The 16,376-nt window shown below is 37.1% G+C and overlaps 1 protein-coding gene across 1 annotated transcript in view; it reads left to right on the forward strand.

The window, feature by feature from the left end:
- Nucleotides 1-5,708: 5,708 nt before the first annotated feature.
- LOC110596298 (fibrocystin-like) overlaps nucleotides 5,709-16,376 on the forward strand; it is a 57,386-nt gene continuing 46,718 nt past the window's right edge. The window contains exon 1 of the mRNA XM_021716134.1: nucleotides 5,709-6,018. Within this exon, the coding sequence (XP_021571809.1) occupies nucleotides 5,709-6,018 (310 nt within the window). The remainder of the gene's footprint in view (nucleotides 6,019-16,376) is intronic.

Here is a 16,376-nt window from a genome sequence, read left to right on the forward strand (position 1 = left end):
ATATGTACCACATTTTAAAATCCAGTCTTCTTTTGATGGACAGCATGGCTGCTTCCAGGTTCTTGCTATTGTGAACAATGCTGCGATAAACATACGTGTGCAGGTATCTGTTTTATAGAGTGATTTGAGTTCTTCAGGGTATATTCCCAGTAGGGGGATTGCGGGGTCATATGGGAGGTCAATATTTAGAGCTTTTAGGAATCGCCATACTGTTTTCCACAGAGGTTGTACTAGTTTGCACTCCCACCAACATTGTAGAAGTGTTCCCTTTTTGCCACACCCTCTCCAGCCACTGTTATTTTTTGAGTTATTGATAATTGCCATTCTGACTGGAGTTAGGTGGTATCTCAGTGTGGTTTTGATTTGCATCTCCCTGATGATTAGTGAGGTTGAACATTTTATCATGTGTCTGTTGGCTACTAGGATGTCTTCCTTTGAGGAGTGTCTGTTCATATCTTTTGCCCATTTTATAATGGGGTTGTTTGTTTCATTTCAGCATGTTTGAGTTCCTTGTAGATCCAAGATATTATGCCTTTGTCAGACCTGGAGTTGGCAAATACTTGTTCCCAGTCTGTAGGCTGTCTCCTTGCTCTCTTGATGGTTTCTTTGGCTTTGCAGAAGCTTGTCAGTTTAATGAGGTCCCACTTGTCTATCTTCTCTCTTATGACCTGTGGATTTTGGGTTTTTGTTCAGGACCTGGATGCCAGTTCCAATTTCCATGAGGTTATGTCCTTCATTTTCTAAGGTTCTTATGGTTTGAGGTTTTACATTTAGGTTTCTGATTCATTTAGAGTTAATTTTTGTGTATGGGGATAGATAGGGGTCCTGTTTCAATCTTCTGCATGTGGTCAGCCAGTTTTCCCAGCTCCATTTACTGAATAGGTTCTCCTCTCCCCAGTGGTAGGTGGTGGAGGCTTTGTCAAAGATGAGTTGGTTGAGAAATTGAGGTTTCGCTTCTGGAATCTCAATTCTATTCCATTGATCTGTATGCCTGCTCCTGTACAATACCAAGCTGCTTTGATTATTGTAGCTTTATAGTAAAGTTTGAAGTCTGGTAATGTGATACCACTTGCCTTGTTTTTTTTTGCTGAGGATTGTTCTGGCTATTCTTGGTCGTTTGTGTTTCCATATGAATTCCTGTGTTGTTTTTTCTAGGTCTGAGAAGAATGTTGCTGGTAATTTGATGGGTATTGCATTAAATCTGTAGATTGCATTAGGTAAGATGGACATCTTCACAATGTTGATTCTTCCAATCCATGAGCATGGGATATTTTTCCACTTGTTTGTGTCATCTTTGATTTCTTTGAGCAGTATTTTGTAGTTTTCATTGTAAAGGTCTTTCATGTTTCTGGTTAGGAAGATGCCAAGGTATTTCATTTTTTTGTGTGGCTATTGTGAATGGAATTGTGCTTTTTTATTTGGGTTTCTGTTTGTTTATTATTGGTATAAAGAAATGTGATTATCTTTTGTACATTTATTTTATATCCAGGACTTTGCCAAAGTCCTTTATCAGTGTAAGGAGGTTTTTGACAGATTCTTTTGGGTTTTCAAGATACACGATCATGTCATCTGCAAAGAGAGATAGCTTGACTTCCTCTTTTCCTATTTGAGTACCCCTGATTGCCTTCTCTTCTCTGATTGCTCTAGCTAGGACTTCCAATACTATTTGGAACAGGAGGGGTGAGAGTGGGCATCCTTGTCTTGTTCCAATTTTCCGGGGAAATGGTTCCAGTTTTTGTCCATTTAGGAGTATGCTGGCTGTGGGTTTCTCGTAGATAGCTTTTACCATTTTGAGGTATGTTCTCCGTATGCCTAGCTGTTCGAGGGTTTTTATCAAGTAGGGTGCTGGATTTTATCAAAAGCTTTTTCTGCGTCTAATGATATAATCATGTGGTTTTTGTTTTGACATCTGTTGATGTATTTAATTACATTTATGGTTTTACAAATGTTGAACCGGCCTTGCATAGCAGGGATGAAGCCTACTTGGTCATAATGGATGATTTTTAAGATGTGTTGTTGAATCCAGTTCGCTAGGATCTTGTTGAGAATTTTAGCATCTATGTTCATCAAAGATATTGGCCTGTAGTTCTCTTTCTTTGTTGGGTTTTTACCTGGCTTGAGTATCAATGTGATGTTAGCTTCATAAAATGATTTGGGAAGAGTTCCGTCTTTCTAAATCACCTGGAATACCTTCAGTAGGATTGGTATAGGCTCCTCCTTAAATGTCTTGTAGAATTCTGCTGGAAAGCCATCTGGTCCAGGGCTTTTTTTTTGTAGGTAGTTTTCTTATTACATAGTCAATTTCCTTGATTGTTATTGGTCTATTTAGGGTCTCAATTTCTTCTTGTTTCAACCTAGGCAGGTTGTGTGATAACAGAAAGTCCTCCATTTCCGAAAGGTTTTCAAGTTTGTTTCTATACAAGTGTACACAGTAGTCTCTAATGATCTTTTGTATTTCTTCAGAATCAGATGTGACTTCATCTTTTGTGTTTCTGATTGTGTTTATTTGGGTTTTTTCTCTCTTTTTCTTGGTCAGTCTAGCTAGGGGACCATTGATCTTGCTTATCCTTTCAAAGAACCAGCTTTTTGTTTCATTGATTTTTTTGTATTATCTTTTTGTCTTCTATGTCCTGGATTTGGGCTTTTATTTTGGTGATCTGGATTCTTCTGCTGAAATTAGGGTTTTTTGTGATCTTGCTTTTCCAGCTTCCTTAGGTGACTTCTTAGGCTGTTAATTTGTGATCCTTCCATTTCCTTCATGTGCATTTGTAGGGAAATAAATTCTCCTCTTACTACAGCTTTCATGGCATCCCAGAAATTTTGGTAAGATGTTTCTTCATTTTCGTTTGTTTCCAGGTATCGTTTAATCTCTGTTTTGATTTCATCATTGACCCAGGAGTTGTTTAGCATCATGCTGTTTAGTGTCCATGTCTTTGCAGGTTTTGGGGGGAACTTGGTGTTAATGATTATTTTTATTCCACTGTGGTCCAAGTAGGTGCATGGTAAAATTTCAGTCCTTTTAAATTTGCTTTTGCTTGATTTATGGCCAAGTATGTGGTCGATCTTAGAGTATGTTCCATGCGGTGATGAATAGAATGTGTATTCTGTGGTCTTTGGATGGAGGGTTCTGTAGGTATCAATTAAGTCCATTTGATCAAAAGTCACGTTGAGGTTTTGGATCTCATTGCTGATTTTTGTCCTGATGATCTGTCTAGAGTTGTGAGTGGGTTATTGAAATCCCCAGCTATGATGGTATTGGAATCGATATCTTTTTTTAGTTTACCTAGGAGCAGCTTTATGAAAGTTGGTGCTCCTATTTTCGGTGCATATATGTTTAGGATGGATATTTCTTGTTGATGGATTGAACCTTTTATCATTATTGAACCTACTATCATTATGTAGTGACCTTTTATATCTTTTTAAATTTTTGATAGCTTAATGGGTATTTTGTCTGAGATTAAGATCATGACTCCTCCTTTCTTTTGTGTTCCATTCACCTGGAAATTTGTTTCCCATCCTCTTACTTTGAGTCTGTGAGTGTCCTTTCTAGTGAGGTGAGTCTCTTGAAGGCAATAGATTGTTGCCTGGTGATATTTTATCCATTTTGCCATTCTATGTCTTTTCAGTGGTGCATTTAGTCCATTCACATTCAAATGAATTATTGAAATGTGAGAGTTGATCCCTATCATAATGTTCTTACCGATTTGTTGTTCTTCCTGTTTGTGTGTTGTCTTTCTTTTGGTTTTAGAGTTGGATCATGTGTGTTTTTAAACTTTTGCCTGTACTCTCATGAAGAACGTTGTTGTTCTTTTTTCCTTTTCTTCAGTGTTCAATACTTTCTTAAGTGTTTCTTGTAGAGGTGGTCTTGTGGCAGTGTAGGTTCTTAGGGATTGGATATCTGGGAATGATTTCAATTCTCCCTCACTGATAAAGCTTAGCTTGGTTGGGTAGGTTATTCTTGGTTGAAATTGTTTATCTTTTAGAACTTTGAAGATAGAGCTCCAAGTTCTCCTAGCCTGGAGTGTTTCTGTAGATAAATCTGCTATTCTAATTGGTCTTCCCCCTGGTACGTAGTCTGACATTTTTCCCTTGCAGCCTTTAGGATTTTTTCTTTTATACCTACTTTGTTTAGGTGAATTATTATATGTCTGGGAGTTGGTCTTCTCATTTGTTGTTTTGCAGGGGTTCTCTGAATCTTTTGTGTTTGAATTTTTTCATCCTTGATGAGATGAGGGAAGTTTTCTTGAATGATTTCATGAAATGTTTGTTCCAGTGTGACCTCTCTTTCTCTCTCTGCCTCAGGAAGGCCAATTACTCTTAGGTTCGGTCTCTTGAAGTGATCATTTATCTCTCGAAGGTTTTGTTCTGTCTTTTTGAGCTTCTTTTCTATGTTTTTGACAGTTTGGGTTAGTTCTGTGTTTTGGTCTTCAAGCTCGAGATTCTTTCTTCTGCTTGGCTAATTCTGCTTTCCATGCTTATTAGTTTGTTATTTATTTCCATCACAGTATTCTTTACTGGTGTTATTTCTGACATCAGCTCCTTCCTATTTTCCTCTTGTCTCTCCTCAATTTTTTAAATTCTCTCTATTAATGTCTTGATGTCTGGGTTTGTTGCATGTGACTAGTCATTCTGGGGCTCTTCATTGTTTGTGTTCTGGAATCTGTTTTCTCAGTGTCTGATCTCCCAGGGGTCTGTGTGAGACCTATACTCTTCTTTTGGTTTTTCTTCATTTGTGTGGTTTTTTTCCCCCTCCCTACTTAGTCCTTACTTCCATGTCCCCGTCTTCTTTAATTCTTTTATTCAGGGGTAGAGGGATTGGTTTTACTTCTGTTAGTTCAATCTCCTATTCTTTATGTATGTCCTCTTACTTTGTTCAATTCTGGAGTTGCACTGTAGGTTGGGGGTGATCCTTTTTGCAGTATCAAGATTTACATAAGGGGGGAGCTGTGATTCAAAATCTATCTGCAGGTCCTGGTATTCACCGACAGGTGTATGGATAATCTGAAACCCACTTCCCACTGCCTTGGAATCTGTCCATGCAGTGGCTCTGTAGGTTTACTCCCTGAATTAAAATGTGGTTAGCAGAGGGAAGAGAATGGAGCAGAGAGTGGGGGGAAGATGGGGGGTGGAGAGAGAGAGGAATAAGGGGGGAAACAGATGAGTGTATCAACAAATGGAGAGAGAGGCCTAAACTGAAACAGATAAATATAATAGTCCACGGCTACAGACTAACCAGCTCCCATACAAAAAAAATAATAAAACATCCAATGATGCTAACATACAAGCTAACCAACCACCTTATTGGTGTTCTGTTCCGCTACACAAAGATATGGTTTACAGAGAGGAGAAAACAGAAGAAAAGGAAGAGAAAAAAAAAGGAACAAAACAATAGGAATAGAATCAAGTCATTAAACTAACAGAACCAATCGAGCACACTCTGAGACTTTTCGCTTAAGTTCAATGTCCTTTCAGCTCTGATTTCTAGCTTTCTTTTCAAGCTGGTAAATTAATTCACAGTTAGGGTCAGTTGCCCCTGGCCTGCTGTGAAGGACAGTTCAGATCACTCTCTGTTCACCACTCAAATCTGGCCCGTCTCTCTTTTTCAAGCTTGTTTCTCCTGTTTTGGTGTTGTTACCTTGAATCGCCAGCAGGTGGTGCTATCTCAGCTGCTCACCCCAGAGGGGGTGGGGCTGGACAGGAGCCACCCGATGGAAGCCTGCCTCAGGGCACACGGGAGGAGACCCACAGTCGGCAAGACATCAAGGTGGCAGCAGAGGTGGCAGCGATTCCAGCAGATCTTGCTTGCAGGGGCTTCAAGGACTGCAGTTGTGGATCGCCTCAGGCACGGGTGGCACGATGTTCTATGGCCACCATGGAGGCCAGAGTGGCGCCGGCGGCTGCTGTGTCTGTGTCTGCATTGGCTGTCCAGACCACTGAGATGCCCCAGTGGTGGCAATGGCCGAGCTCTGTGTGAAGAGCAGGCTGCCAACATTGGGGTCCGCAGCCCTCAAGGAGAGAGTCAGAGACCCTCTGCGTTCTCCTTTGCAGAGAGAGTTTCATAGACCTGGTTGCCCCATTGCCATCTTGCCAGAATTTAAAGCAGATATTCTTTAAGAATCAACTAAGATGGTTTTAAAATGGTGATCTATATTTTGAACCAACTCTTCAAGTGGTACTGAAGTGGGGTATCCATGATCCATGCTTTTGAAGAACACTTAGAAAATAGGTAATATCCCCTGGATCCCACAGCCAGCAAGTGACTGAGCAGGATTTGAAACCATTTATTTCTCTTTCCTGCTACTCTATCGATAACTGGCCTCCAGGTTGCTTTGATGTAAATGAAGTTTAAATATTTTTCTTGTTTGTCTTATATGTTCAATTCTCTATGACTACTGGATATCCTTATAGTTAGTACTAGGGTTCTGTAATCTTATTCTTTTTAAACATTCAAAAATAATATATAATATTTTTCCTGTCTAAAATAATCAGTATAAAGATATACAAAGCAAAATATCCAAGAACCCTTTAGTCCTTTCTTTTATCCCTCTCTTGGATAACTGCTTCTTTTTAATGTATTTTTAAAAAATATAATGTGTAAACTTAACAAGAGTAATTCATTGAGTATTTTGCTACATGTTGGTTTCCATCTTAAATATTTTAGATAAATTCCCTTTGGAATCTTCATAACCACCTTTTAAGGCACTAGCACTGTCTCTATCAGATATTTGAAGAAGCTGAGAGGTGGAGATCATGAAGCTGATTGGTAGAGGGACAAAATTTGAACCCAATAGTCTATCTCTAGAGCTCTTAGATGCCATGCTAAGATGCCCCTCAATTCAGCGGTGAAAAATATATGTTCTAAGTATGCATATGTGACTTTTTAAAAAGTACTGTATGTTAAAGATACTGTCATATCAGTAAAGACAAATCTACTGCATTCTTTTAAATGACTGCATAGTTTCATAGAGTAGGGATGTAGTATGATTTATTGAACTACTATATAGCTGATGAACACTAGATTTTTGTCCCAATTTTTCACCTTTACAAATCATACAACAAAAATATTTATGTCTTATTCACATGGGATAATTTTTTCAGGTCAGTTGATTCTTTTTTTTTTTTTCCTAGTTGATTCTTAAAGTGGAGTCTACAGCCTATCTACATCACTCAAGATGCTTCCTAAAAAATGCAAACGTACCTTCAAGGAACACATAATCACCATATTATACACTCTTTTAGATAACTAAAAAATAGATAACTTTCCAATTCATTCTTAAGGCTATAGAACTTACTCTAAAATTAGACCAAGATAATATATAGAAAAAAAAATTAAAGGCTAATCTAATTAACAGTGAGAAAAAATCTAAGCAAATCAAATGTAACTATGCTTTAGAAGAATCATAAATAATAGTTAAATAGCATTTAATCTTAGGAATGCAAGGATAGTTCTATCTAGGGGGAGGGGAAACTAAACTAACTCATTAAGACAAAATTAGGAATCTTTCTCCAAGATAGCCCTTTGATTATTTATTTAATTTAATTTGATTTTATGGTTTGAGGTACAATTCAGGATTAGGTACATAAGTGGCCATTGTACAGGTGAAGTTTTGGCCTCCAATTGGTCTTTACTTTGCCTGGTTTGGGATCAGGTACTCTTTTGATGTTGTGCCCCCCTCCTCAGCAATACCCCACTACTGCCAATCCCTTTCTTGTAGTATTATGATAAATTTTCAGGATTCACTTTTGAGTGAGAACATGTGGTACTCAGTTCTTTGTTTCTGCAATAGATTGCTGAGTATGATAAACTCTAAATCCATCCAAGTTGCTGCGAAGTTCATAATTTTGTCCTTCTTTATGGCTGCATAATATTCCATTGTGTATATTACCACATTTTTTAGTCCAGTCCCCTTTTGATGGGCAGCATAGTTGATTCCATGTTTTTGCTATTGTGAATAGTATTGCAATAAATGTGCATGCACAGGTATCTTTTTTGTGGTATGAGTTGAGTTCCCCCAGGGTATATTCCCAAAAGTGGGATTGCAGAGTTGTGTGTAACATTGGTTTTTAAATCTTTTAGCAATTGCCACGCTGTTTTCTACAGAGGATATACTAATTTACACTCCCACCTACAGTATAGAAGCATTTTCTTTTCTCCACATCCTCCCTAGCATCTGTTGTTTTTTGGGTTATAATGATGGCAAACCTGACTGGAGTTAGATGTATTTCAGTGTGGTTTTGATTTGCATTTCTTTGATGATTAGTGAGATGGAGCATTTTTTCAGGTATCTATTGGCTGCTATTATGTCTTCTTTTGATGAGAGTCTATTCATATCTTTTGCCTCCTTTTTAATAGGGCTGTTTATTTTTTTCCTTTTGGTATGTTTGAGTTCCTTGTAGATCCTGGATGTTAGACCTTTATCAGATATACAGTTGACAAAATTTTCCCATTCTGTGGGCTGCCTCCCTCTCTCTCTTGATGGTTTTTTTTGCTTTGCAGAAGCTTTTCAGTTTGATGAGGTCCCAGGTGTTTATCTTATCTCTTATGGCATGGACTTTTGATCAGGAATTGGTTGCCTATTCCAATTTCTGTAAAGGTGTCTCCTGCTTTTTCTAAGATTCTTATAGTTTGAGGTTTTATGTTTAGGTCTTTGATCCATTTGGAGTTGATATTTTGTGTATGGTGCTAGGTAGGGGTCCTGTTTCATTCTTCTGCATGTGGTCAGCTAGTTTTCCCAGCACCATTTCCTGAATAGTTTCCCTCCAGTGGTTGTTGGTGGAGGCTTTGTCAAAGATGTGGTCTTCCTCTTGAGTTGGTTGAGAAATTGAGGTTTTGCTTCCAGAATCTCTGTCTTGTTTCTTTGGTCCACATGCCTGGTCTTGTACCAATATCAGCCTGTTTTGATTGCTGTAGCTTTATAATAAAGTTTAAAATCTGGAAGTATGATACCTCCTGCTTTGTTTCTTTTGCTAAGGATTGTTTTGGCTATTTGTGGTCATTTATATTTCCATATGAATTTCTCTACTGTCATTTCCAGGTCTGAGAAGACTGGTGTTGGTAATTTAATGGGTATTGCATTGAATCTGTAGATTGCCTTGGGTAGGATGAACATCTTAACAATGTCAGTTCTTTCAATCCATGAACGTGGAATCTTTTTCCATTTGTTTGTGTGATTTCTAGATTTCTTTGAGCAGTGTTTGTAGTTTTCATTGTAATGATCTTTCACTTCTCTGGTTAGGAAGATGCCAAGGTATTTCATTTGTTTTTGTGGCTATTGTATGGGATTATGCTTATTATTTGGTTCTCTGATTGCTTGTTGTTGGCATATAAAAAATGCGATTGTCTTTCACATGTTGATTTTTTACTCTGAGACTTTACCAAAGTCCTTTATCACTGCAGAGAAGTTTTTGACAGATTGTCTTGGGTTTTCAAGGTATAGGATCATATAAGATACATGTTCAGAATATAAAGAGTCAGAGACAAATCAAAATAATAATTAAAAAGAGAACCAGAGATTGACTAAAAAAGTTCTATTCCCTCTGTGCCCTATATACATGCAGTGCCAACCTCCATCTACTCTACTCTGTCTTTTGACTTGAGTATGGGCTTCTTGAATGCCCAGGTTGTGCAAGGTTCCAGAACCTACAGGGTCAGTGGTGGGTGGGAAAGGTGAGTTGATGGAATTGTTGCCTATTCTAAGTGTGAGTGAGCAGAGAAAACTATTTCTAGGGCAGTGGGGCACAGAGGAAGAGGAGGCATAATGGACTGAGGAAGAAGGAGATGAACTGAAAATAGAAATTATAGGTTTATTATCATTTTCTATCATAAGTTTCAGTATATTTGGGATACTGAGAGTAAAATTTCTCCAAGTTACTTTATAGAAGTATTTAAAGCAAAGGAATATGAAATCTAAGCAGACAATTCAAGCAAGATTTTTGAAGGCATTTTATCATTTTTGTTGTTTTCTTTTGTTATATAAAATATGTGATCTTCCTCTTGAGTGTGCACAGAATATTTGTACCCCTTGCTTAAGGGAAAAAACTGGTAATCACAATGTGTTAAACTCATCTGCTTCTCATCAGAAGAAAAATTTACATAACGGTATCAAGTGGATTGTGCAGGGTGTTTCCCAAAGGCTTTCAATCTATAAAAAAGAAAACATTTCATAAATTTCTACCTACTCAATAACAACAAACTATTGATCTAGAAATAGAAGGGAATTATTTTAACACTTCCACCTCTTTATCTCTTCCATGGACAACACCAAACTACTTGGATCTCTGAGCTCTATCTAGAGCATACACCCCCAAATTAAACTCCTCTATAAAAAATCCTTGCCACTTGTATATTTCCTAAAAATGTTAGAATTCACTTCTCACATTCTAATTTTTTAAAAACCCAGGTGCAATTTTAACTGGACTACTTGAATCTGTAGATTCATGTGAGGGAAAATCTTTGCAATATTGTGTCTTCCTGTACTAGTATATCATTCCACTTATTTAGCAAAGTTCTGAGGGTTTTAAAATATGACATATGAATTTCATGTTGTTTATATCTAAGTATTTTATTTTTTCTATCAGAAGTCGAATCTTTGTCTATGATATTTTCTAATCAGTGGTTGTTAGTATACAGGAATGCTACTGCTCATTGTCTGTTGGTGTTGCCAGTAATTTTACAGACCTCTCTTGTTTAATAGTATTTTACTTAAATCTCTTATGTTTTTCTAGAAAAACAAGCAAATGATGACTTAATTCTCTTATCATATTTTTTCTTGCTCTGTTACATTGTCTGGCACTTCTAGTAATAGAAATGATGGTAGGCATACATGTTTTATGCCTGACTCTAACAAGAATGAACCTAAATTCTCACAGTTAATTATGATATTTTCTATGGACTGCTTGTAAATATTTTCTTGTAAATATGCTTAAGCTAAATTTCCATTTGCTTTATTTTGTGTCTTTAAGTATTAGTTCTTGGGATATGGAATTGATTATTGAGTATATTCTTTCATAGTTCTCTGATTTTCTTTGTGTTTAGAATTCCTTGTTTGTCTGCCCATGAATCCTTGTTTAAGGACATTATCTCTAGTGATTATGGGCAAACTAAACTGCAATAAGAAGAATTTTCTAGAGAGCAGTGTAATATATGCAAAGTAGTAGAGTTTGATCCTGTCCTAATTTTAACCTAATGAACAAGAACTGAAGTCAGAACAAATAAAAGCATTGTACCACACTCCAATTCCAATGGCAGAGCCAAATTTTCCCTAGACTCATAGAAACACTCAACAGTGTGAAGCATTTTACAAATATCCAAATGTAAAAATGGCAAAGATGGTTATAAAATGGGAAAGCAACATTACACATCAAAATGTAAACTAAGGAACATTAGAAACAGGAAGTCTAAAGAAAAAGGCAATTCAAGTAAGAAGACTGCACAGAGTGCTGTCTTTTCTAAGGTCTTGTTGTTAGAGAAGAAAATTGCAAGTCTGGCAATGATAAAAAGAGAATTCAGGAAAAGAATCATACATACACACACACATGCATATATATGTGCACACAGAGGCACAGAGGACTAACATTTTGCCTATAGAAAATAAAAATTATGAACAGTCTCTATTTTGATTTCAATTTCATTAATTTTATTTTGAGTTGAGGTCTCACTCTATCAACCAGGCTGGAGTGGGGTGGCATGAGCAAGGATCACCGCAGCCTCAGCATCCTAGACTCAGGTGATCCTCTCACATCAGCCTCCTGAGTAGCTGGAACTACAGACATGCACCACCATACCTGGATAATTTTTTATATTTTTATTTTTTGTAAAGATGAAGTCTCACTATGTTGCCCAAGCTGCTGTCAAACTCCTGGGCTCAAGCAATCCTCCCACCTCAGCCTCTCAGAATGTTGGAATTACAGGCATGAGCCACTGTACCTGGCCAAAAAAACTCTTAAACTGACTATATATTTACCTTGTTCAAAATTCAAAGGCACAAAGAAATACTCATTGAAAATTCTCCCGTCACCACTTTCATTTCCTAGAAACAATGCCATTAGTTCTTTGAGTGTCTTTTCAAAGATATTCTATGCAGCATAAGCAAAAATGTAAAAAAGATTACTCATATATACATTTTTTTACCCCCCTCCTCACATAAATGACAACATATTATAAACTATGTACCTTGCTTTAAAAGCTATAATTTGAAGATTGTTCCATATTAGTACATAAAGTACCTCAGTTTTTAAGATATTTATTGAGCCTTAATTCACATACCATAACATTCATTCATTTAAGGTGTACAACTTCTGGTTCTTAGTATATTGACACACGCAGTTAATTTTAGAAAATTTTATTACTCCCCAAAGCAACTCCATATACCTTAGCCATAGTTCCCTAACTCACCATCTCTCCCAGCCCAGACAACCACTAATCTTTCTCTCTAAATTTACCTATTATAGATATTTCATATAAAAAGAATCATACAATGGACATTTTTTACTTACATCATGTTCTCAAGATTTATAGATAATGTAGCATATAACTCATCTCTATCTGAGAATGGCTAAAAAGATCCCATATGTAAAATACATGTTTGGTTTGATACATAGGTATCTAGACACACATACATTAATTACATTAACTATTTCTTGCATTTATGCAGCAGTCCCTCACTCTTGTGTATTAGTTATTTTTTTAAAAAACCCTGTTTAGGCTGGGTGTAGTGGCTCAAGCCTGTAATCCCAGCACTTTGGGATGCCGAGGATTGCCTGAGCCCACGGGTTCGAGACCAGCCTGGGCAACTTGGTGAGACCTTATCTCTACAATAAAATTTAAAAAATTAGCCAGGTGTGATAGTGTGCACCTATAGTCTGGCTACTTGGAAGGCTAAGGCAGAAGGAGGTTGACAGTGGGGTGGCTGTGAGTGTGCCACTGCACTCCAGCCTGGGCAACAGAATGAGACTCCAATTCAAAACGAAAACATAAAGAAAATACCCTGTTCAGATGTTGTTAAGGTAACAAAGTTTTTTAGGAAGACATGAGGTCAAATGCTCAGATGGATTTATTTCACATACAGAGTTTTGTAATAGAGATCATCTTTAACTGGTTATTGACAGGTGGAGTCTAATGTTTTCATTATATGATTTAAAGTGAAATGAAAGTGTTTCCTAAGTTTATATTCTTTTGCGGAGTATTTTAATTTTTACTCTTTGTACCCTTCCTCCATTTCTTCTTGAAAGGAGATAAATGCATATAGATTGCAGCACCCCTATCTTCTCCTTCTCCCTTCCTGTTGGAAGAGAGTGGTTTACCTTATCTCAACGATGACCCCAGTTGAGGTGTGGTGGCTCAGCCTGTAATCCCAGCACTTTGAGAGGCCAAGGCGGGAGGATTGCCTGAGCTCCGGGGTCCGAGACCAGGCTGGGCAACTTGGTGAGATCTTGTCTCTACAATAAACCATAAAAAACTAGCCAGGTGTGGTGGTGTGTGTTTGTAGTTCCAGCTACTTGGAAGGCTGAGGTAGAAGGATCACCTAAGCCCAGCAGGTCGAGGCTGCAGGGCCATGAGTGTGCCACTGCACTCCAGCCTGGGTGACTAGAGTGAGACTCCAACTCAAAAAACAACAACAACAACAAAAAATGAAGTTGTTTGTGTGACTTTCTTGCTTGAAATCCTTTCATGGCTTATCATCATTCTCAGGATGATATCTCTCAGGGTTTATGTAGCCTCGAAAGTCTTTCCTGATTTGGTTCCTTGCCTACCTGTCCTACCTCACCTCTCATCCCTCCCCTCCAGATTGGGCAATGCAGGTATTGTCACTGTTTTCCAGTCTTTTGAAGATATAAGGCTCTTTCCCACTTCTCACTTTTCATATATCCTGCCTCCTCTCGGGAACAACTCTAACCTGGTGACTTCTGCTCACCCTTTGGGTCTTAGCCCTTGTCCTCAAATCTGTTACTCTCATAGCATTTTTCATGTTCCTCCTTACCAGTCTGCACAGTTTGTGCCTATGTAGTTATTTGTATGATTGTAATTTAATGCCTATTCTAACCACAAAATTTTAGATTTTGTGAGGTTAGGAACTGTGTCTTTTTGCTTCACACAACAGCAAAGGGACAGAGATAGCATGAGCACTCAAAACTATATGTTGTGCATATGAAGATGGTAGCTGAATAGTGAATCCCTGTTACATGCCAGGTACTATAATCTTTCTATATGTGATATTTCGCCTGATCTATACTAAAACCCCTATGAAGTATTCTTTCTGTACTTAGTCATGTATGAGACCTGAGTGAATAGAGCTTGAAAGGAATAGGGACACAGTTGAGAGACCACTGGAACAGAACTACTTAGACCCAGGATGCTTGTGGGCTGTCAGTGGATGGGACATTAGTGAGATTTGGCCATTAGGGAGTGATAAGCCAATGAAGGCAGTAGTTTCTCAGAGATGGATGGGCACTAGAATAAAACAGATGGTCTTTCTTACTCTGAAATGTTGTTTGGGTCTTGCTATGATTATTTTGGTGAGTATCAGAAGCAAATACTAAAAAGGCATCAGATCTACTTCTTCCTTCCTCCAAAACTTACCCCATTCATTTCATGAAAAGTATTTACTTTTCAATGTGAAGTGTTTTATTTATGTTTGTTTCTTTGGCCTATATTGTGGTGTCTGATAAAGCTCTTGATCATATTTGCTAAGTGAATGAATGGATGAATGAACAAATTAATCGGTCAGTAGTAATGACTTTCTTTATACATCATTCCCTTGTGGTAGATTTCTATATACCCTGGATTAAAAAGAGGCATCAACTCTAAGGACAGGGATTTCAGTATCTTTGCAATGCAAAAATGTTTTAGAGTATTGGGACTTTGGGCAAAGGTTGTAGCATCTAGTTATTAGTATTAGAATACTTAGAATTATGAATAAAATTCTAGGAACATTTATAATTTCTGGGGCAGTATTTGAATTCAAGCAGTAAGAAATTTATTTTGAAAACCCTAAGCGAGAGCTCTTTGTGTTGAATATGTGTAATTTACTGGGATTTACAAAAAAACTTTTAAAGACTTTCAAAAAAAAAAAAAAAGAAATACATGGAAATATTAAACAATAAAAACTTTACAGAAGTTATTTTTATATTTATATAGAATATAAGCACTTTATACATTTAGGAGCATAACATATAGACTAGTTTGCTCAAAAATTATAAGTTTTAATACAACATACTAAAATGTAGAATAGAAGTTATTTACTAGATATTTATTAACCAGGTACTGTAGTTAAAACTCTCTCTTAAGCATCAATTATGTGTTCATAAAGTGGTATATATAATTTTTAAAAGCAAATAGAATTTAAGTATCTTATCTTTAAGAAATTTAACAATATTTTGGGATTTTTTTCCCTGTTAGAAGAAACAATTAAACACTTAAGAAAAAAATAGCAGTATTCAAAAGCGATAAAGAATCTCCTATTTTTTCTGGACACGTTGCCCTGTCTAGTGTCAAGCAGCTAGGCAAAGATAACTTATTTTCAGAAAATAGTTGATGGTAGTGGGAAACTGCCAGGGGGGGGGGGTGGTAGGGGTGGGATTGGCAGTAGTGGGAAACTGCGAGGGAAGGGAGGGTACACATCATCAACAAGGGTAGCTGCATAATGAACATTTCTATGCCTAACCCCGAATTGTACCACACATCTTTAAAATAAAAATTAAAAAAAAGAAGAAAAGAGCTGATGGGAAGAGATAAACTCATTGAAATAAACTCAGACAATCGTTGCTACCTGAATCTTTGCCTAAGCAATCTCATTCAGGAGTGGATCAATTATTTCACAGATATGAATATTTTTTCTTCAGGGTTGAAGTGTGCAAATATATTTATTTACTAGAAGTTGATCTCATTATTCTCCTTTAGGAAACAAAAAGAAAAACCCTCATAGGAAAACAAGTTTGGTGCCTAGTTTGACTTTAACACTAACTATTACATGTAAAAATGTAATAATTGGATCACCTGAGAGTTACCAGTCTATATCTTTTCTCATATGTAAGCATCATTTTCTATTAGGGTTGGGGAGAGATTTTATCACCAAACCTCGTTAGTTGAAATTCATTAACCGTGTATAGAGATAGTAGAATTATGTGGATGAAGCCAAACTGCAGTTAACATCTGACCTCAAATTTATCAAAACACATATTCATCATTTTTAGTTCTGCTGGGGATTGCAAAATATAAGCTTTTTTTCCCTTCTTTTTGGAGACTTGACCCATTTGAGCAAGCAGACCAATATGAATCTTGTTTTAAATAAAATAGCAAAGCCAAGTCGGCCAGTTTAAATTCTTTGAGGTCTTATGGAGGGAACTGTAGTATAACACCATTTCTAGCTTTAAAACAA

This window comes from Carlito syrichta, unplaced genomic scaffold (genome assembly GCF_000164805.1).
Source record: "Carlito syrichta isolate Samal-C Ts95f unplaced genomic scaffold, Tarsius_syrichta-2.0.1 Scaffold308193, whole genome shotgun sequence".
NCBI classification, from domain to species: Eukaryota; Metazoa; Chordata; class Mammalia; order Primates; family Tarsiidae; genus Carlito; species Carlito syrichta.